This window comes from Onthophagus taurus, chromosome 5 (assembly GCF_036711975.1).
Source record: "Onthophagus taurus isolate NC chromosome 5, IU_Otau_3.0, whole genome shotgun sequence".
In the NCBI taxonomy this organism is placed as follows: domain Eukaryota; kingdom Metazoa; phylum Arthropoda; class Insecta; order Coleoptera; family Scarabaeidae; genus Onthophagus; species Onthophagus taurus.
In genome coordinates, this window is record NC_091970.1 from 9,794,957 (window position 1) to 9,818,003 (window position 23,047).

The following is a 23,047-nucleotide window of genomic DNA, read 5'->3' on the forward strand; positions in this document are numbered from 1 at the left end:
AACAATCCTTTGAAGTGGATCTAAATACGACGTATTTTGCTATAAAACTATTCCAGGTATTTTGATTTTTGACAGTTTTGGTAAAATCCAAGATGGCTGAAAATTAATGATTCGTAAATATTACTGTAGATAATTAAAAGTGATGTAAAATGAGTCCAAACTCGACATATCTAGGTGTAATAGTACCGCAGATATCTAGATTTTTATAAAAACAAGATGGCCGAAAACAAAACACTAAGAAATCGTGTCATTTATGCTTTAAAGAGTGAATTTTATGATAGATATAGGGTGTGATATATCAAATTAGGTTAAAATTTTCTGATCTTTATGAAAATCTTATTCTTTTTAATGTTTATGAAAAATTTAAGAAATGTTTTTCTTTTAATTAAAACTAAAATTGAAAATTTTTTATGTTCATGAACAATCCTTTGAAGTGGATCTAAATACGACGTATTTTGCTATAAAACTATTCCAGGTATTTTGATTTTTGACAGTTTTGGTAAAATCCAAGATGGCTGAAAATTAATGATTCGTAAATATTACTGTAGATAATTAAAAGTGATGTAAAATGAGTCCAAACTCGACATATCTAGGTGTAATAGTACCGCAGATATCTAGATTTTTATAAAAACAAGATGGCCGAAAACAAAACACTAAGAAATCGTGTCATTTATGCTTTAAAGAGTGAATTTTATGATAGATATAGGGTGTGATATATCAAATTAGGTTAAAATTTTCTGATCTTTATGAAAATCTTATTCTTTTTAATGTTTATGAAAAATTTAAGAAATGTTGTTCTTTTAATTAAAACTAAAATTGAATATTTTTTATGTTCATGAACAATCCTTTGAAGTGGATCTAAACACGACGTATTTTGCTATAAAACTGTTCGAGGTATTTTGATTTTTGACAGTTTTGGTAAAATCCAAGATGGTCGAAAATTAATAATACGTAAATATTACTGTAGATAATTAAAAATTATGTGAAATGAGTCCAAACTCGACATATCTAGGCGTAATAATACCGCAGATATCTAGATTTTTATAAAAACAAGATGGCCGAAAACAAAACACTAAAAAATTGTGTCATCTATGCTTTTAAGAGTGAATTTTATGAAAGATATAGGGTGTGATATATCAAATTAGGTTAAAATTTTCTGATCTTGACGAAAATCTTATTCTTTTTGATGTTTATGAAAAATTTAATTAATGTTGTTCTTTTAATTAAAACAAAAATTGAATATTCTTTAGCATACCACAACGTCATCCTGGACAGCGCTCAATATCATCTCTGACAACCCTCGACATCGTTATTGACATCTGTTAATGAGATCTTGTTGTTACATCCTCCAGGTTGTAATTAAGGCTGGTAACTATTAAGCCCTTGTTAAATAAGGGCCCTTTCTAAATAGTTCTATGCACTTCTTTTATTTTGCTGCGATGGGCATATCTAAGACTACTTATCAATTCAAGCAAATGTGCTGATTTATCATACCTTACTTTTTGTTGGCACCATTCGCAACTACAAGACGAAACATCTTGAATGCAGTATCTAGAGAATACCAAAAAATGCATACATGTCATAAGTGTTTGTTAATATCCTTTTTCTTCTTATGATCATTTCGTTATTTGAAGGATCTATATGATTGGCCACTGCTTCTTCTACTGCTTTGGCTTTTGAACTGTATAAAGTTTTAGTGCATCACTTCAAAATAATATTCAATATTTGGTCCAACATCTGAAAAGGGATTTATCTGCCACGTTTGAGGAATCGTTTGCCCAACAACGTCATCTTCTCGCTGTTTAATTTTAAAACAGACAGGAGTACATCATTCCTAATTCATCTTCAATTTCAGATTGAAAATTCAAAGACCACTTTTTATTTATGCCTAAAAACAATTTATGTACTAGTCTCAAAGACATTAACATAACATTAAATAGTTACATAACCTTAAAAAGGAACTTGTAATGAAATGACAGTTATTACTTTAAATTAGATGCCAATTTATTAAAATAAAAATTTATTGATTATACTCTGCAAAGGATGGAGAATTTTTGCTTTATGTACTACACTCGCTTATTATGCACATATTTATAATGCTAGGTATAGAAATTATATAGTATTGGACGCAAAGATCTTGTTCTGTAACCAGGTCGTTTACCAAAATTAACCGTTTCGATGTAAAAACAAATTTTTCAGATAAAGTTGAGTATCTATCTCCATTGCAAAAAAAAACTTATAATGTTAAGTTAGCTTTTCTTTTCAAAACTTTCTTCTTGTTTTTTTTTGTGAATATTCTGTAACCTGGGGCGTAGATAATAATAGGACCCAACAGTCGGGACAAATGGCATTGAATGATAAATGACACCCAGTGAGAGGATTTATGTATCCGGGTGTCACAGCTTGACGTACTACAAACGGTATGGTTCCAAAGATCCCACAGCTCCGGTTTTAACTTTTTAAGTTAGGCACCGCTCCCAACCGAACCAACTTAGCATACTTTTGAATTCCAAACATAAAAAATCAAAATATTTTATCTTGATATGTTTCCTATTTATGTATCTACATTATGTATGTATAAATGTGTTTCTTCTGGACGCACCATTTACGGTCGAGGATCGTTTATTATATCCCTTGACAAGCTCATATACCGGGAACCGACGACATTCCCATACCACAGCCATGTGGGACCGTAAAACCGCTCGAAACTCCATACGCCCGGCCAATATCCTTAAGGAAATTCCCCCCGAACCTCTCTCCAACGTTTCGTTCTTCGCAATCTTCGCGCACAGCTCTCGTACTCGTTGTTCTCGGACGTATAAAGCACCGCGAGCACGTTATAAATACTCGATACGTGCGCCGCGGACGCAAAAAGAACTACTTTCCAATTACGGCCGGCGAATTTAATGCGCCGTAACTTATGTTCTCAACACACGCTCTTGCAGTCACTAACAAGTTTCAAGTTGTTTCTTCTCTTTTCATTCAATTTCTTTTTTTATGTATACATATATCGTAATAATCAGTTTTTTCGATATAATGGACATGTGAGTACTTATCTTAGGTCTTTTTGAAACGCGTAATTTTTTCTGCTACTGCCAAATTTGAATTGTGTGTACTCATCGTGTTCCTTAGGTCATTTTGAACATCTTAGAAACAAAAAAAATTAAAATTGCGAATTTTGAAGTTAAGGGACCAAGTAGTTTTGGCATTGCCAAAATTGAAATGGATGTATTAGTCGTGTTAGAAATGATATTTTACATATTCTAGAAGCAAAAAATTACAAATTTAGAGCTTTTTGAATCGCGTAATTTTTGTTGTTACTGCCAAACTTGAATTTTGTGTACTCATCGTATTCCTTAGGTCATTTTGAACATCTTAGAAGAAAAATTCCAAGTCAAAACTTCTTCATAAATAAAATATCGTTAAATCTACGTAATTTACATAAAACGTCTTGGAAGAACTTCATTTTTCTTTTTTTATTCGGCGGTGCGCAGACAAAGGAACGTCGGGGAGACATTTGAATAACGATGTTCCGATCCACGGCCTGCTTCGTGAAAGAGATACGATCGACCACAAATCATTTGGTGCTTTGGTACCCTTGCTGTCCTTTTCTTCGTTCGGTCCATTGCTGCTGCGTCACTATTTTCGGATGGTCCAAAAAAGAAATTTACCAATTTCAAATAAGAATACTTTGACGTGATCTTAATTATCATTATGTGGTTAATTAGTTTTAGTTGTTGCCGATGATGGTTGTTGGATTTCTTTAGCAGATACATGGCGCCGAGATCTTTCTTAAGATTGTGCTGCCAATTACACCGGAACGGGTTTAACACGTTTCCAGTCGCGCCGGTAATTGAGGTTATGTCACGCGGGCGTATTTATTGCGCCCCGCGAAATTAAACTGCTATTTACGAGCGTTCTTCGAAGTCCAGCGACGACGACGACGTTCGTGTCGTGGCGATTTCTACCGGAATTCTTGTTAATTCCTTTAGGTTTACGACGCCCATCGACTTCTCAGCCGTATAGTTAGTCGTTGTTAATTCGATAGTTGACGAATCGGGAGAAAGACAAAAGCTAAACCGACTTCACGGTCACCAAGTTAATGACGTCTGTCCAACTTTTGCCCATTATGGTTTACGACTGTGGTTAACCTCGAATGAGATGAAGAATATTGTGAGGGGATGTTGGGAAAACTTGTGAAAAATTTCTGATTGCTTCCTAACAATGATTTTATACTGGGAATTTCATTTTATCTTATTTGAATCCATGTTGCAAGCTCTTAGATAATATTTAAAATTGGTGATTAATTAAAAAAATTTAATTACTTCTTATACTTGCTGTTTAAATATTTATTGATACCGGTTTCGAAGTTTCACTTCATCATCAGTCAAAACCTTAATTAAATGAAATAACAAAACAAAATCAAAAACATCGTAATTAAACCAAAATTTCTTTTTCCATTTTACTCACGTCAAATCCTAATAAATGTAGATCGTCATAGAACCACACACGTTGAAAAATTAAACGTTCATCTAACAAAATATCACTACATAAATGTCGAAACAAAATCTTATAGTTAACACATTAAATATTGTCTAAAGACAAAATGAAATCGAAAACTTACACAACAGAAAATCGACAAATACCGGTCATGCGACTAAAATAAATTTATCGAAGTTACAAGAAAATGAAAAAACGAACGTTTAAGAGAGATAACAATATTTATGTTAAATTTAAAAGAATTTAAAAAACGAAATGAAATTCAGTAAATAAATATTCTTAACAAAACTAAAAACAAAAATTAAAAAATTTTAAAATTAAAAAATTAGCTATTAAAACACTTTTTAGGCATATATTTGTAAAGAGGGGTGTAGAAAATCTCAACTTGTTCATTAAGTATATCAATGTAATTGTTCTTACTATGTTTATCAATCTCAAAAGATTCCAATAAATTAAGTTTAAACCCTTTATCACACCTATGCAAAAGTTTTACCCCATCGAAATCCATACTATGTCCAGTCTCTTTGATGTGTTTGAAAATATTAGAATTGGGTTTATTTTTATGTTCGTGTAAACGTATATCAAGTCTTCGCCCAGTCTGTCCGATATATACACTATTGCAATCATTGCAGTTAATTTTGTAAACACCATTATCATGAGAGGTTTTTTTATTATTATTAAGATGGTGATTGGATAGCAAATTAACTATGGAATTCCTATTACTATATGCTAAAGTCACATTATATTTAGAAAATATACTTTGGGCCTTTTGAGTCATACTATTATAAGAAATAGGTTTATATACAGTGTGTCCCCGGATAGGTGAAACGACTCTTATAAAATGTAATTTTTTTTCGATATTAATTGTCATCTTTTGGGGTTCAGCCCTGCTTAGTTAAAGACTAATTTTAAACATATTTTCAAGTCTTAAAAGTTTAAGTGAGTGTTGACACTGAAGCGAAAACTTCTTGTGTGTCAGGTAAAGTACCTTTTCTGTTTACAGTATGGTAAAATGTTACTAAGAAATTTTATTCAGAATAAAAAGCTATGGCCATATGCAAATTTTCGGAATCATCGGCCTCTTTATAAGATTAGATACTTTATCAAGATTTTTTGTTTTGAGATTCAAATTGTTCGGAAGAAATAAACAAACCGTTGTTAAAATGTTCACAAAAAATTAATTGTGTATTCGCCCACAAAAGAAAACAGTTAATCATAATTAACAGTTAATCAGTTTCATCATAATTTTTTTTAGAGTGAATACTTCCTGCTGTAAGAAATCTTTTGATTAAACGCCAACAAGTACTTCTTTTAATTCCAGTATTTGAAAATTTTCCACTAAATAAAGTAATAGCCATATTTATCGGTTTTTCCCCGGTTTCATAACATTGAATCACGTAAACTTTTTCCTCTAATGTGAACATAGTATTTTAAAAACACTTTAAGTTTACTAAATTACAGTTTGGCAGATTAACATTGACAGGAAAGCAATTTTGTTTTTCCATGGCAGTCTTTTTAGAAATAAAATTGTTTGATATGGATTTTTATCAAAGTAGGCCGATCATTTCGAAAATTTGCATATGGGCATAGTTTTTCATTCTGAACAAAATTTCTTAGTAACACTTTCACGTACTGTAAACAGAAAAGGTACTTTACCTGTTACAAAAAAAGTTTTTCTTTCACTCTCAAGACTCACTTGTTTTTTAAAAGTTGAAAATATGTTCAAAATTAGTCTTTCATCAAGCAGGGCTAAACCCCAAAAAATTACAATTAATATAGAAAAATTTTTACCTTTTATAAGAGTCGTTTCACCTATCCGGAGACACACTGTATATTGTCTTTTATATCTTTTGTATATAGAGGATCTTTTGTCTGTTGTATCTTGGCTAAAAGCTTATTAAGTGTTTTGTGTGTGTATTTATTTTGTTTACCTAAATTAAAAATATAGTTAAATTCTTTGATTCTATTTTCATGTGATAAAGGTAATCCAGTATTCTATTAAAAAAGAAACGAAAACTTGCCATTTTTTGGGAAAATGGGTGTGCTGAATCAAAGGGGATAACAGTTGAGATTGTGGTTTGTTTTCTATAAATGTCATAGGTTATTGTATCATTTACGTTGGTCAGTTTTAGATCTAGAAAATTAATTTCTTTATTATTCTCGAGCTCCAGAGTAAATTTTAATTTATCTTGTATGTTGTTGATATATGTATGAAGCTTCTTTAAATCTGTATAATTACCTTCCCATATTTTAAAAATGTCATCAACATAACGAACCCATTTTGTGATATTATTTACGAAAGGATTAAGATTTGTAAAGATATAGTTTTTTTCCACGTAATCCAAATATATGTCAGCCAGGATACCTGACAAAGGCATTCCCATCGGCAGTCCATCTTTGATCTTATAGACGTTATTGTTGAATTTACAAAAATTCATAGTGACTATATGTTTCAGAATAGTGTCTAGACTAGAAACCACGAGAGCTGGCAGTGACAGATCGCTTAAAAATGGTATGAATCAAGATATGGACGTACGACTTTGATTATGTCACCACATACATTTAAATGTAGGTTATGTTAGTAACGGAGGTTATATGTCAAACGTCAAAGATATTATTAAATGATTTTCCTTTCAAACAAAACATTTTCGGCTTGTGAAAACACTAACAGATTCATGACAACGCTGACAAGACGTTTCGATTTGAGGTTCTAATTATAGAGTTACATCCCTTAGAAGAACAGACGTATTTTTTCGACGTGGCCATTTGAATTGTACAGCAGACATATTAAACTATTGCTATCTCTTTCTAACACACATTACTCTCTAGCGGTTTGTGAATTTTAATTTACTACGTATGGCATTTGTAAGAGCGGAAAACGATGATTTACTGCCAGCTCTCGTGGCGTCTACTATAGTTGAGTTGTTAAATGTTTATCTTTGAAATGTTCTTTGAATATTTTACTGGTCAAATTCAGGGTGATGTCTATGGGTACATTTGAATATAGGTTTGTCACGTCAAAAGACAGCATGATTTTATTCTTTAGATCAAGGTGCTTTGTATTTTGGGTAAATTCTTTCGAATTAGAAACGGTATATTTAGGTTGGAAGTTTATTTTTTGAAACACACCAAGCATGAATTTGGCTAATTTCGATGTGGGTGAATTATTGAAGGCTGTTATAGGTCTTATTGGAATTTCCATTTTGTGTAGCTTTGGTAAGGAGTATAGTTTAGGGCGACTAGGATTCATGCTTATGAAGTTCGTACTGAAGAAATTGTTTATACGTTTATGTTGTAGATGAGGGGTAAATTCGATAAGAGCATCTTTATTACCATTAATAATTTCTTTCGTTTTTCTGATGATTGAATCTAACGGATCTTTGCTCAATTTTTCATTTCACTTTAGTTCTACACTAGCGTTGTTACTATGTAGAACTAACACTATACCTAGAACTAGAATCATTTGGGTTTAGCCGCACGTCTCTAAAGACGGCTAAACCCGAATGATTCTAGTTTTTGGTATAGTGTTAGTTCCAGTTTTACACTTGCACTGTCATTAAAACTAATATTAAGATCTAGAACTAGAAATATTTGGGTTTAGCCCTACGTCTCTTAAGACTGCTAAACCCGAATGATTCTAGTTCTAGGTATAGTGTTAGTTCTGGTATTGCACTAGCACTATCACTAGAACTAACACTATACCTAGAACTAGAATCATTTGGGTTTAGCCGCACGTCTCTAAAGACTGCTAAACCCAAATGATTCTAGTTCTAGGTATAGTGTTAGTTCTAGTTTTGCACTTACACTGTCACTAGAACTAACACAAGACCTAGAACTAGAATCATTCTGGTTTAGCCGTCTTGAGAGACGTGCGGCTAAACCCAAATGTTTCTAGTTCTCGGTCTAGTGTTAGTCCTGGTATTGCACTGTTATAGTGATAGTGCTAGTGACTGTTCCAGTGATAGTGCTAGTGCAATACCAGAACTAATACTAGACCGAGAACTAGAAACATTTAGGTTTAGCCCCACGTCTTTCAAGACGGCTAAACCCGAATGATTCTAGTTCTAGGTCTTGTGTTAGTTCTAGTGATAGTGCCATATACAGGGTGAGTTATTAATATCCCAGCGGTCGATAGTTACTAAACCGTTTGAGAAACAAAAAAATATTTTATACAAAAGTTGTTTGACTCGTCACTTTCTATTGTGTAAAATTATTTTGACTTATACGGGGTGTTCCATTTAAGCGTAACCGAAAGTATGTAGATTTTTTGTAATTGGAACATATTATATGTTTTATCATATTATGAATAGAATTAAATTTGTTTGATCGGGCGACGGCAACCATGCTATACAGACTGTCCCTAAAATTTGTTTGCTCAGAACTTTTTTGTTCGCTTGTAACCCTACATTTATTTTTGTACTTTTTAATATAACATTTATTTTAGAAACTTTTAACACTCTTTGAAAATTTAACTTGGTAACTTGATGGGCAATTCAACCAGCACACAATATACAGGTGTTCCATTTAAAGAACTTATGAAAAAGCCATTTGAAAAACATCACAAGTAACTAAGCTTTATATAATATAAATTCAATAAAAAGCAGTACTTTTTCTGGTTTTTTTAAATTTATTGTCTAACCGGTTTCGGCTTACGCCATCATCAGAGACATTAGAAATATAGATTAGATTTTAGCAACTTATTTACCATTAGTTGTTCATATAAACGGCTTCACAAAGGTATATAAGTTAAAATTATAAATATAAATACATTAAAAGTCACGTTAAAAGTTAAAATTTACACGTTAAAATATAAACCAATACTATAAAACTTGGATTGACGGGCATTAATACATTAATGCCCGTCAATAAATTGAAAAAGACCAGAAAAAGTATTGCTTTTTTTATTGAATTTATATTATATAAAAAATAACTGGAACTCCCTCATCTAATTATAACGAATATATAATTAAATGAACACGCTGTATAGCATATCTAATATCTTTGGATACCATCATTTACCTACTGGCTTTGACTATTATCTGACATAGTTTCAAGGCAAAATAGGAAAAAATGTCGTTTTTACATAGTTTTTAAAAAGATCTTGCAATGGACATATTTTGGAAAAACAATTGAATATCTCAGGAACTATGAACACTATGAGTTAGTAAAATATACGGTTGTAAAAACAAATTTAATTCTATTCATAATATGATAAAATATACAATATGTTCCATTTAAAAAAATCAACATACTTTCCGTTACGCCTAAATGGAACACCCGGTATAAGTGAAAATAATTTTACGTAATAGAAAGTGGCGAGCCAAATAACTTTTGTATAAAACATTTTTCTCTTTCTCAAACGGTTTAGCAACTATCGTCCGCCGGGATACTAATAACTCACCCTGTATATTTGTGTATACAGGGTGTGTCAAATGTCTGGAATATAGCCAATAACTTCGCCATTTGTGATTTTAAAGAAAAATTTTCAAATACAAATTTCTTTATTAATCATGGCGCATTTTTTTGGCGATATTTGTTTGTTTGTATTGTTTTTTGTTTCGTTGCTGTGGCAACCAACATTGTTATTTTAAATGGGATGCATATGTTTTTTTTTTGCATACTTTGATAGAGGATAAGTCGCTCTATGCGATGAACATATCAAATCATATGGTTGTATAAGAAAAAAATTGAGAAAAAATGGCTAAACCCGAATGTTTCTAGTTCTAGATTTAGTGTTAGTTCTAGTTTTACACTAGCATTCTTACTATGTAGAACTAACACTATACCTGGAACTAGAATCATTTGGATTTAGCCGTCTTTAGAGACGTGCGGCTAAATCCAAGTGATTCTAGTTCTAGGTATAGTATTAGTTCTACATAGTAACAATGCTAGTGTAAAACTAGAACTAACACTATAGCTAGAACTAGAATCATTATTTGGATTTAGCCGCACGTCTCTAAAGACGGCTAAACCCAAATGATTCTAGTTCTAGGTATAGTGTTAGTTCTAGTTTTGCACTTACACTGTCACTAGAACTAGCACAAGACCTAGAACTAGAATCATTCGGGTTTAGCCGTCTTGAGAGACGTGCGGCTAAACCCAAATGTTTCTAGTTCTCGGTCTAGTGTTAGTCCTGGTATTGCACTGTTATAGTGATAGTGCTAGTGACTGTTCCAGTGATAGTGCTAGTGCAATACCAGAACTAATACTAGACCGAGAACTAGAAACATTTGGGTTTAGCCGCACGTCTCTCAAGACGGCTAAACCCGAATGATTCTAGTTCTAGGTCTTGTGTTAGTTCTAGTGATAGTGCCATATACAGGGTGAGTTATTAATATCCCGGCGGTCCATAGTTACTAAACCGTTTGAGGAACAAAAAAATATTTTATACAAAAGTTGTTTGATTCGTCACTTTTTATTGTGTAAAATTATTTTGACTTATACAGGGTGTTCCATTTAAATGTAACGGAAAGTATGTAGATTTTTTTAAATGGAACATACTGTATATTTTATCATATTATGAATAGAATTAAATTTGTGTATACAACCGTATACGTTACTAACTCATAGTGTTCATAGTTCCTGAGATATTCAATTGTTTTTTCAAAATATGTCCATTGCAGGATCTTTTTAAAAACGTAAATGATGGTATCCAAAGATTACATACGCTATACAGCGTGATTATAAATCTTAGTTACTTGTGATGTTTTTCAAATGGCTTTTTTTTAAGTTTTTTAAATGGAACACCTGTATATTGTGTGCTGGTTGAATTGCCCATCAAGTTACCTTTAATACTTATAAGTACTAATAACTCACCCTGTATATTTTTATATACATATATTGCTTCTTAAGTGAAATTCACAGTATAAAATTAAGTGACTATTTTTTATAAATCTTTTTAAATAGATATAAATCATCGTTTTTTTGATATACCACTCGCAATAATTAAAAAAAGACAATTGCGCCAGATAGCGGTGAGTCAAAGGAGCCGCCGATTTATTGGTCATAAAGGGGCCATACCTGATATCTTATCACCGCGCGGCTCGTTCTAACTACTTAAGTGTGACTGGTTTTTTTTATCAAATGTTCACTGTTCGATGTCATCTGGTGTTGATAGGAATCGATGTCTATGGCAGATGTACGATCTGTAAATATTTGCGAAACGTACAACCGTTTTGATGATACCAAAAAAGAACCAGATTAAAAAAAAAATAAATTTATAAATATTTCTTCTACACAAATAATCGACAAGTCACTGTTTATGTTTATATTTATACCCGAAGGCTTTCTCATCTTGTCGCGCATGTCTATTTCGTTTATCAAACTAAGTAGTCAACCGAGAATCCGACGAAGAACCATCCCAACAAGCTACAGCGGAGGAGTTAACGAGCGATAAACGCGGTAACCGCCGCGTTCCTCTTCGGGTGGGGAACCGCTCGACATTTTACCAGTCACGTTTCTTATTAATCGGACTGGTTCCGCAGCTGTGTTGTTGCTGCTGCTTCTGCTTTTACCGTCGCTTTCGTTCACGATTTTCAAACCAACGTAGAAATACTTCTTCCTCGTTTTGTTCCTCGATTCCTTCAAATTTCAAAATAAAGTAACCCACAAAAGTATGGTTTTGCTACCTTTGTGATCTAGTACCATCGAAAAAAGTGTCTCAAGAAGTCCACCTTAAGTCAAAACATCCCATGATCAAATTTGTCAATTTGGAATAGATTTGCTAAATAGTTAGGTTTTCTGGATGCTTTGGCCAAAAAGTGCTGATGGCACAAGTTGCTAATGATAGCGATTCTGAGTAATAAAAGAAGTACTAGAAAGAAGAAGAAACTCTATATCTACCATAAAATTCTATATAGGGAAAGAAACATTTAGAACACTATCAAAAGTCAAAATACCTCGTACAGTTTTATAGCAAAATACGTCGTGTTTAGATCCACTCTTCAAAAGATTGTTCATGAACATAAAAATATTCAATTTTTGTTATAATTAAAAGAATAACATTCATTAAATTTTTCATAAACATCAAAAAGAATAAGATTTTCGTAAAGATCAGAAAAATTTTACGTAATTTGATATATCACACTCTATATCTATCATAAAATTCACTCTTAAAAGTATAGATGACACAATTTTTTAGTGTTGTTTTCGGCCATCTTGTTTTTATAAAAATCTAGATATTTGCGGTATTATTACACCTAGATATGTCGAGTTTGGACTCATTTTACATAATTTTTAATTATCTACAGTAATATTTACGAATCATTAATTTTCGGCCATCTTGGATTTTACCAAAACTGTCAAAAATCAAAATACCTCAGACAGTTTTATAGCAAAATACGTCGTGTTTAGATCCACTCTTCAAAAGATTGTTCATGAACATAAAAATATTCAATTTTTGTTATAATTAAAAGAATAACATTCATTAAATTTTTCATAAACATCGAAAAGAATAAGATTTTCGTAAAGATCAGAAAAATTTAACGTAATTTGATATATCACACCCTATATCTATAACAAAATTCATTTTTAAAAGCATAGATGACACAATTTTTTAGTGTTTTGTTTTCGGCCATCTTGTTTTTATAAAAATCTAGATATCTGCGGTATTATTATACCTAGATATGTCGAGTTTGGACTCATTTTACATCATTTTGAATTATCTACTGTAATATTTACGCATCATTAATTTTCGGCCATCTTGGATTTTACCAAAACTGTCAAAAATCAAAATACCTGAGACAGTTTTATAGCAAAATACGTCGTGTTTAGATCCACTTCAAAGGATTGTTCATGAACACAAAAAATATTCAGTTTTTGTTTTAATTAAAAAAGCAACATTTATTAAATTTTTCATAAACATCAAAAAGAATAAGATTTTCGTAAAGATCAGAAAAATTAAACCTAATTTGATGTATCACACCCAATATCTATCAAAAAAATCACTCTTGAAAGCATAGATGACACCATTTTTTAGTGTTTTGTTTTCGGCCATCTTGTTTTTATAAAAGTCTAGATATCTCCGGTATTATTACACCTAGATATGTCGAGTTTGGACTCATTTCACATAATTTTTAATTATCTACAGTAATATTTACGCATCATTAATTTTCGGCCATCTTGGATTTACCAAAACTGTCAAAATCAAAACACCTCTGACAGTTTTATAGCAAAATACGTCGTGTTTAGATCCACTCTTCAAAAGATTGTTCATGAACATAAAAAATATTCAATTTTTGTTATAACTAAAAGAACAACATTTCATAAATTTTTCATAAACATTAAAAAGAATAAGATTTTCATAAAGATCAGAAAATTTTAACCTAATTTGATATATCACACCTTATATTTCTCACAAAATTTACTCTTTAAAGCATAAATGACACAATTTCTTAGTGTTTTGTTTTCGGCCATCTTGTTTTTATAAAAATCTAGATATCTGCGGTATTATTATACCTAGATATGTCGAGTTTGGACTCATTTTACATCATTTTGAATTATCTACTGTAATATTTACGCATCATTAATTTTCAGCCATCTTGTATTTTACCAAAACTGTCAAAATCTAAACACCTCGGTGAGTTTTATAGCAAAATACGTCGTGTTTAGATCCACTCTTCAAAAGATTGTTCATGAACATAAAAAATATTCAATTTTTGTTTTAATTAACAGCTCAATATTTATTAAATTTTTCATACACATCAAAAAGAATAAGATTTTCGTAAAGATCAGAAAAATTAAACCTAATTTGATGTATCACACTCTATATCTATCATAAAATTCACTCTTAAAACCATAGTTGACACAATTTTTTAGTGTTTTGTTTTCGGCCATCCTGTTTTCATAAAAATCTAAATATCTCCGGTATTATTACACCTAGATATGTCGAGTTTGGACTCATTTTACATAATTTTTAATTATCTACAGTAATATTTACGAATCATTAATTTTCAGCCATCTTGAATTTTACCAAAACTGTCAAAATCTAAACACCTTGGAGAGTTTTATAGCAAAATACGTCGTGTTTAGATCCACTCTTCAAAAGATTGTTCATGAACATAAAAATATTCAATTTTTGTTATAATTAAAAGAATAACATTCATTAAATTTTTCATAAACATCAAAAAGAATAAGATTTTCGTAAAGATCAGAAAAATTAAACCTAATTTGATGTATCACACCCAATATCTATCAAAAAAATCACTCTTGAAAGCATAGATGACACCATTTTTTAGTGTTTTGTTTTCGGCCATCTTGTTTTTATAAAAATATAGATATCTGCGGTATTATTACGCCTAGATATGTCGAGTTTGGACTCGTTTTACATATTTTTTAATTATTTATCACAATATTTATGTACCATTTGTTTTTGGCGATCTTGAATTTTATAAAAAATTTAATTGTTTGGATTCATTGTAAAGGATTTTTCATAAAGATTAAGAATATATTATTAATATCGGCATTAGTTTCTGCTTCTTGGTCTAGTGTTAGTTCTAATGCTAGTGTTAGGTCCAGTTTTAGTTTTTATTCAAGAATATTTTTCATGGAACTAAAATTATTTTTGATTCTTACGTACTTTTTCTAGTTACTTTTTTAAAAAAGTCAAGTCAAGTCTTTTCCAATACCAACCTAAATCTAGTAACTTTTTGCCCCCCCAGATTTAAGTTGGTCACTTTCCCTATACTTATAACATTGGAGCGTGACGTCACATGGAGCCACTCCTGATCCAGAACCGGCATTAATATACTGCTAACACTATACCTAGAACTAGAATCATTCCCAAATGATTCTAGCATTAGAATATTCGGAGACGGCTAAATTCGAATGTTTCTAGTTCTATGTCTAGTGTTAATTCAAGTGATGGGGTGCTTCCACTTCCATGAAAATGTTCGGTAATTTAATCTTAATGATACAAATGATTTAAAATGAATCCAAATCAACAGTACTCTAAAAAAAGTACAAAAACAAAAACGATTCCTCTCTATCTTTAGACATTACATGATTTGAAACGGTGGCAATTGTTTATAAACAATTTCATTCTTGTTGGCATCGCTAAAATCCGGTTTGTGTACACGCGTTCGAGGAAAGACATGGTCGTAACCACCAAGGCAAATAAACTGTAGGGAGACGCGGTCGTTTGCTTTTGCACACATTTGCCAATCACGAAACGCAAATAATCAAACAGTAAATGTACACACAAACACACGCCGGAATGAGTTGTTTGATTAAACTCGGGTTAGACCAAAATAAGAAAGAAAACGGAGTTTAAAAGAATTCTAACGTTGGTAACGCAAAGAACATAAATAGTCGGTTTCATGGCTCGTTAAAGGCGACATATGCAAAACGTGCAAGTTGGCATAAAAAGAAATGGGGGAGAAAAAAACTAGACGTGCATTGTTTTGCGGTCCTCTTGTTTTCGTTAAAACAAACGGCGAAGACGACGACGACGACGAGGGTTTAGATTTGCATAAACGGTAAGGGTCTGCGTAAATCTCGAGGTCCTATTGTCCCCTTCGGAGAACAATCGCGCGTAGATCGGTAGATAGAAAAGGTCCTTTTCGAGGCTGTAAGACTGCATCGTCGAACCAGTTCTCCTGGCGCACCATATAAGTCGAGAACTGTGCATTTTTACGCATATTTCATCCATTGTATTGCAAACGCGACGTGCTTTACCAAAATAAATAGCCTTAGTGGTGAAAAAGGATTTAAAAAGATTTTATCTGCCTTTTTTTTATAAAAAAAGTTTTGATGCTTTGAAACTTCAAACTGTTATTTAATAAGTATCAAGTTCCTAGCATATCTGCCACTTTTGGATTTTCTCTCCATTAAACATACCTCGAAAGATAAATTGGTAGCAGGAACTTATCAATCACGACTCACATTCAAAATAATATGTTTATGGAAAATATAAGGCAGGTTTTGGAAACAACTGGATTTTCCAACAAGATTAAGACCTAAAGCTAGTTAGCTTCTAGTTTTAGTTCAATGAAAAATATGCAACAATATAATTGATTGAATAAAAACGAATCCAAACGCCTACTTTGCAATTCAAATTTCCGAGATATTTCGATTTTTAGATTTTTTATAAAATTGAATATGTCCGAAAACAAATGGTACATAAATATTGTGATAGATAATTAAAAAATATGAAAAATGAGTCCAAACTCGACATATCTAGGCGTAATAATACCGCAGATATCTCGATTTTTATAAAAACAAGATGGCCGAAAACAAAACACTAAGAAATCGTGTCATCTATGCTCTTAAGAGTGAATTTTATGAAAGATATAGGGTGTGATATATCAAATTAGGTTAAATTTTTCTGATCTTTACGAAAATCTTATTCTTTTTGATGTTTATGAAAAATTTAAGAAATGTTGCTCTTTTAATTAAAACAAAAATTGAATATTTTTTATGTTTATGAATAATCCTTTGAAGTGGATCTAAACACGACGTATTTTGCTATAAAACTGTCTGAGGTATTTTGACTTTTGACAGTTTTGGTAAAATCCAAGATGGCGGAAAATTAATGATTCGTAAATATTACTGTAGATAATTAAAAATTATGTAAAATGAGTCCAAACTCGACATATCTAGGCGTAATAATACCGCAGATATCTAGATTTTTATAAAAACAAGATGGCCGAAAACAAAACACTAAAAAATTGTGTCATCTATGCTTTCAAGAGTGAATTTTATGAAAGATATAGGATGTGATATATCAAATTAGGTTAAATTTTTCTGATTTTTATGAAAATCTTCTTCTTTTTGATATTTATGAAAAATTTATGAAATGTTGTTCCTTTAATTAAAACTAAAATTGAATATTTTTTATGTTCACGAACAATCCTTTGAAGTGGATCTAAACACGATGTATTTAGCTATAAAACTATCCGAGGTATTTTGATTTTTGACAGTTTTGATAAAATCCAAGATGGCCGAAAATTAATGATTCGTAAATATTACTGTAGATAATTAAAAACTATCTAAAACGAGTCCAAACTCGACATATCTAGGCGTAATAATACCGCAGATATCTCGATTTTTATAAAAACAAGATGGCCGAAAACAAAACACTAAAAAATTGTGTCATCTATGCTTTTAAGAGTGATTTTTTTGATAGATATAGGGTGTGATATATCAAATTAGGTTAAACTTTTCTGATCTTTATGAAAATCTTATTCTTTTTGATGTTTATGAAAAATTTATGAAATGTTGTTCCTTTAATTAAAACTAAAATTGAATATTTTTTATGTTCATGAACAATCCTTTGAAGTGGATCTAAACACGATGTATTTAGCTATAAAACTATCCGAAGTATTTTGATTTTTGACAGTTTTGATAAAATCCAAGATGGCCGAAAATTAATGATTCGTAAATATTACTGTAGATAATTAAAAATTATCTAAAATGAGTCCAAACTCGACATATCTAGGTGTAATAATACCGCAGATATCTCGATTTTTATAAAAACAAGATGGCCGAAAACAAAACACTAAAAAATTGTGTCATCTATGCTTTTAAGAGTGCATTTTATGATAGATATAGGGTGTGATATATCAAATTAGGTTAAATTTTTCTGATCTTTACGAAAATCATAAGATTGAGCATAATTTATACTTGTCTAAATGATTAAGAACTAGTTTTTAGACAATCCATGTTGCTCGAAATGATTAAAAACTTGTCTAAATGTATAAGGACTAGTTTATAGCAAGTCTAGGTTACTCAAGAATGATTGAAAATTGCACCAATATTGTCTAAAATTGGTTTGTAAGGTAGCAAAATTATTCCAAATGTTTTGAAATAAATTCATAGCCATCTCATGTTGTTCAAAATCATTGAAAACTGTTTGAGCATAATTTTATGCTTGTCTAAATGATTAACAACTAGTTTTTAATTAAACCATGTTGCTCAAAATGACTATAAATTTGTTAATAGTCATTAAAAACTTGTCTAAATATATAAGGACTAGTTTATAGCAAGGCCAGGTTGCTCAGAACGACTGAAAACTGCACTAACATTGTCCAAGATTGGTTTATAAGGTAGCAAAATTGTTCAAAATGTTTCAAAATTATTTCATAGTCATCTCATGTTGTTCAAAATAGTTGATAACAGGTTGAGCATAATTTTATACTTGTCTAAATCATTAACAACTAGTTTTTAAACAATCCATGTTGCTCAAAATGACTAAAAATTTGTTAATAGTCATTAAAAACTTGTCTAAATCTATAAGGACTAGTTTATAGCAAGGCCAGGTTGCTCAGATCGACTGAAAACTGCACTAACATTGTCCAAAATTGGTTTATAGGGTAGCAAAATTGTTCAAAATGTTTCGAGACAGGTTCATAGCCATCTCATGTTGTTCAAAATCATAGAAAACTGGCTGAGCATAATTTTATACTTGTCTAAATCATTAACAACTAGTTTTTAAACAATCTATATTGCTCAAAATGACTAAGAATTAGTTAATAGTCATTCGAAACTTTTCTAAATGTATAAGGACTAGTTTATAGCTGGTCCAGGTTGCTCAAAATGACTGAACACTGCACCAACATTCTCCAAAATTGGCTTGTAAGGTAGCAAAATTGTTCAAAATGTTTCGAAATAGGTTCATAGCCATCCCATGTTGTTCAAAATAACTAAAAATTAGTTGATAGTCATTAAAAACTTGTCTAAATGTATAAGAACTAGTTTATAGTAAGTCCAAGTTGCTCAGAACCACTGAAAACTGTACCAACATTGTCTAAAATCGGTTTATAGGGTAACAATATTGTTCAAAATGATTGGAAATAAGTTACTAGCCATCTCATGTTATTCAAAATCATTGAAAACTGGTTGAGCATAATTTTATACTTGTCTAAATCATTAACAACTAGTTTTTAATCAATCCATGTTGCTCAAAGCGACTAAAAATTAGTTGATAGTTGTCTAAATATATAAGACTTACTTTATAGTAAGTCCAGGTTGCTCAGAATGACTGAAAACTGCACCAACATTGTCCAAAATTAGTTTATGACGTAGCAAAATTGTTCTAAATGATTGGAAATAAGTTTATAGCCATCTCATGTTATTCAAAATCATTGAAAATTGGTTGAGCATAATTTTATACTTGTCTAAATGATTAACAACTAGTTTTTAAACAATCCATGTTGCTCAAAATGACAGAAAACTAGTTAATGGTCATTAAAAACTTGTCTAAATGTATAACAACTATTTTAGAGCAAGTCCAGATTGCTCAGAACAATTAAAAACTGCACCAACATTTTCCAAAATTGGGTCCATGTTCTTAAAAATCATTGCAAACTGATTGAGCATCGTTTAATACTTGTCTATTTGATTAATAACTACTTTATACCAATCCAGGTTGCTCAAAAGACGCACGGTTAAACCCGAATCTTTGTAATTTTACGTCTAGAGTTGCATCATCAAGAGTCTCTGAGTTGAGAACGACAACGGACAAAAAGAAAATCGATTCCATGGAGATGGTTTGCTGGCACAGAATGCTAAGAATTTTGTGAACACAGAGATCTAACTACAACAACTGAAACCAAAAAAAAGATTGCGAGTCGTGGTAGCCGAAAAAACATTGCAACATTTTTTGGGAACATCATGGGACAAAGTCTGGTACGCACATTCAAGATGGCTCAGAAATGTATAAAAGAAGGATTATTCTATAGTACTGCCGATCTACGGCAATCGAAGTATATTTGATTATGACTTATTTAATAACAGCATTAACAAGATCCTTTATGGGAAAGCTAGAAGTTCCACTACTTTGTGGACACACCATATAATAAATAGAAATCTAAATAAAAATTTTCTATAATATTCAGAATATGTTAATTCCGGCTCTGCATTCTTCCTTTTTACATGATGGTGTGAGGAGAGAGAAAGGAGGTAAAGCTCTTTCCAGACGGAGTCCGGTCGCCGGCTTAACTCTGCCTCACAAAAGCCGATCCGATCTCGTTAAGGGGAAGAACGAGGCAGGTAGAGGCGGCGGCGGCGGTTTCGGCCCCGGGCCCCCCGCTGCGGTCCTCAAGATCGCTTCAGAAAGATTCTTTACAGTTGTTAACAAGCAACTTAAAAAAAATTTCATCGCCAAATACCATTAAAAAAAAATCACCTGAATAATCAAAATGTAATACTTAAAAGTGAGAAAATACTTTTAATATGAAATATTGAGTAGTAATATGAGTCGAGCTTTTTGAATCATACCTCGTTTATAGTCAAAACTTAAAGAGGAGTCGTTTCGGTAATAAATCTTCGCCTAATTTAAATACGCCTTTGTTTCGGGACAAAACTCTTTTCGGTGCGGTTTTCGAATGCGCGGCTCGATTCCTTTGAAATCGTATCGCGAAACCCTCTCGAATAAAACGCGTTTCGCAGAACGAACACGAAGGAGCACCGCATTCCGAAAGGAAAAAGAAGGGGGCGACATCGCGTGTTCAGAATTTGAATAAGAACGTCAACATTTTTATTTCGTCTCGTTCTCATTATGTTTTCTCGTTATAAAAGTATCAGATTGTAACTTAATATTAAAAGTAGGAAGTTGAAATTAAATACTTACTTCGAGGATACGATTTCTGTTCTTTTATTTCGTTATAAATTTTTATAATCCTGTCCTGTACAACACTCCTTGTTTGTTGTACTGCAGAACGCTGACACGAGGTTACCACATGGCCCTAAAGCGGCGCTGGCTTCAACCTCTACGTCGTTTCAATTCAAACCCCGTGGGTTTTATTTATTTTCTCTCCTTGTAAATATTTATTTCAATCCAGCGTCGCGACGCTAACATCAGCTATTTTCACTTAAACAAAATCTTGTTCTTTTATTGAACGTGTTTTAGACTAAACAATTTTATTAAAACTTCTTTTTTTGATTTAAGGTGGGTGGCTTTATGTGCTTGGTGGGTTGCCAAAGCTGGACTTTCCTGGCCATCGGAAAAGCTTCGAAATTTAGGATCTTGCCTCCACATCGCCGCTTGGGGATTCCCCGCGATTCAAACTGTAGGAGCCTTAGTTAAAAGAGAAATTGATACGGACGAATTAACTGGTAAGTTTTAAGTGTTTAATTAGTTTAATAACACGTAAAATAAAATGAGGGGTTAACTTGGTGTCGCTAAAGTTGTAATGAATTGATAATTAATCATCAAACAACATTTTTTATTTGCGAAAATTCCTCAAAAACATTCCCCATTAAGATCGGTGTCGGGTTGAATTTAAAGAACGCGTTAAACGCCTCCGATTCGAGTGTAATTAAGGTTCCGGCTACAAGGTTCAGATTCCGGACGAATCTCGTCTCGTAACAACTTCATAATCTCTCTGACAAGGTAGCTTTTTATGTTTTATTTAGAAATAACTTCTTTTTATTGTTATGGTCTTAAATAATTGGTATCATCTTAATAGTCAATCTAACTTTAATATTTTAATGAAGTGAAAAGTATGCAACCAATATCACAGTATTTATTTTATAATACGCGATTTACGTAGTGATGTGATATTGGTTGCATACTTGCAATGATGACGTCGGGTACGATAATTAATTAACACACTGTACATAATCGTAAAAAACCAAAACAAACTTTACATTAATAAAGACTAAAATAATAGATACAAGAAAATCAAAACACAAAATTGACACAACACTCTTAATGAGATAGTTTGTTAGAACACAAAAAGTCAAAGTTAGACTCAATATCGTGACAGTTTTAGTCTTAAATTAGGTTCTCCTCCATTTAATCGGCTTCTGTATTTATCTTTCAAGTAAGTATAATATATGTGGAAAATCCTTTCTCACATAGATATGTTGTGCAAAAAGGTAATAAAACTTTGATAGCTTTTTCTGACAAAATAGCATATTCATTTCCAATACTGAGCCAAAAGTCTAAACTTTTTTAGCATGGATAAACACCTAATTTCATACATTATATGTACTACTATATGTATATACCATTATACTATTTTTTTTAATGAAATGTTTGGTTCAGTAAGAAATGCTATATTAATTCAAACAAGCTTGTCAAAATTTTGTCGCGGGAAAAGCCATCTAATTTCCGTGAGATATAGAAAAACGTGAAGGTCTTCATAAAGCGCATGAAATAGACGAGAATGGGTAGATTACATAAACCATTACCAGAAACCAGATTACAAAACCAGAATATTTTCCTATCATTGATTTTGCACCATCTGTCAGCCACATAATAAAACTATCAAATATTGCTTCTCCCGTTGTATAAGTTTTTAAAGGTTTTGCAAAAAGCACATCTTCCTGAATGGAATTCTTAAACGGTCGACTCGTCAAGCTAGGTCGCAAAATAATTCAATTTAATTCTTTTTAAAAGCTCATTCTGTATTATTGATAAAGAAACTAGGTCAATTTTTTTTTATGCCTTTTCTCCAAGCATACACTTTGTAATATCTCTTGCACATGGTCCAATTAAATTTTTTGCAATTGTATGTGCCTGTCCAGATTTTGCAATTCTATAGTTTACTCGAAATAATGCCTCGAGCGCCATTTTACTATCTTCCGTTGAAGCTGACAATAAAGA

General features: G+C 31.7%; 1 protein-coding gene across 2 annotated transcripts in view; it reads left to right on the forward strand.

Moving 5' to 3' along the window:
• The window catches only part of LOC111420014 (frizzled-4-like), a 72,007-nt gene that overhangs the window by 27,667 nt on the left and 21,293 nt on the right, over positions 1-23,047 (forward strand). For both annotated transcript variants that reach the window (XM_071196059.1, XM_071196058.1), the window contains exon 6: positions 21,386-21,552. In XM_071196059.1, coding sequence (XP_071052160.1) covers positions 21,386-21,552 — 167 coding nt within the window. The remainder of the gene's footprint in view (positions 1-21,385; positions 21,553-23,047) is intronic.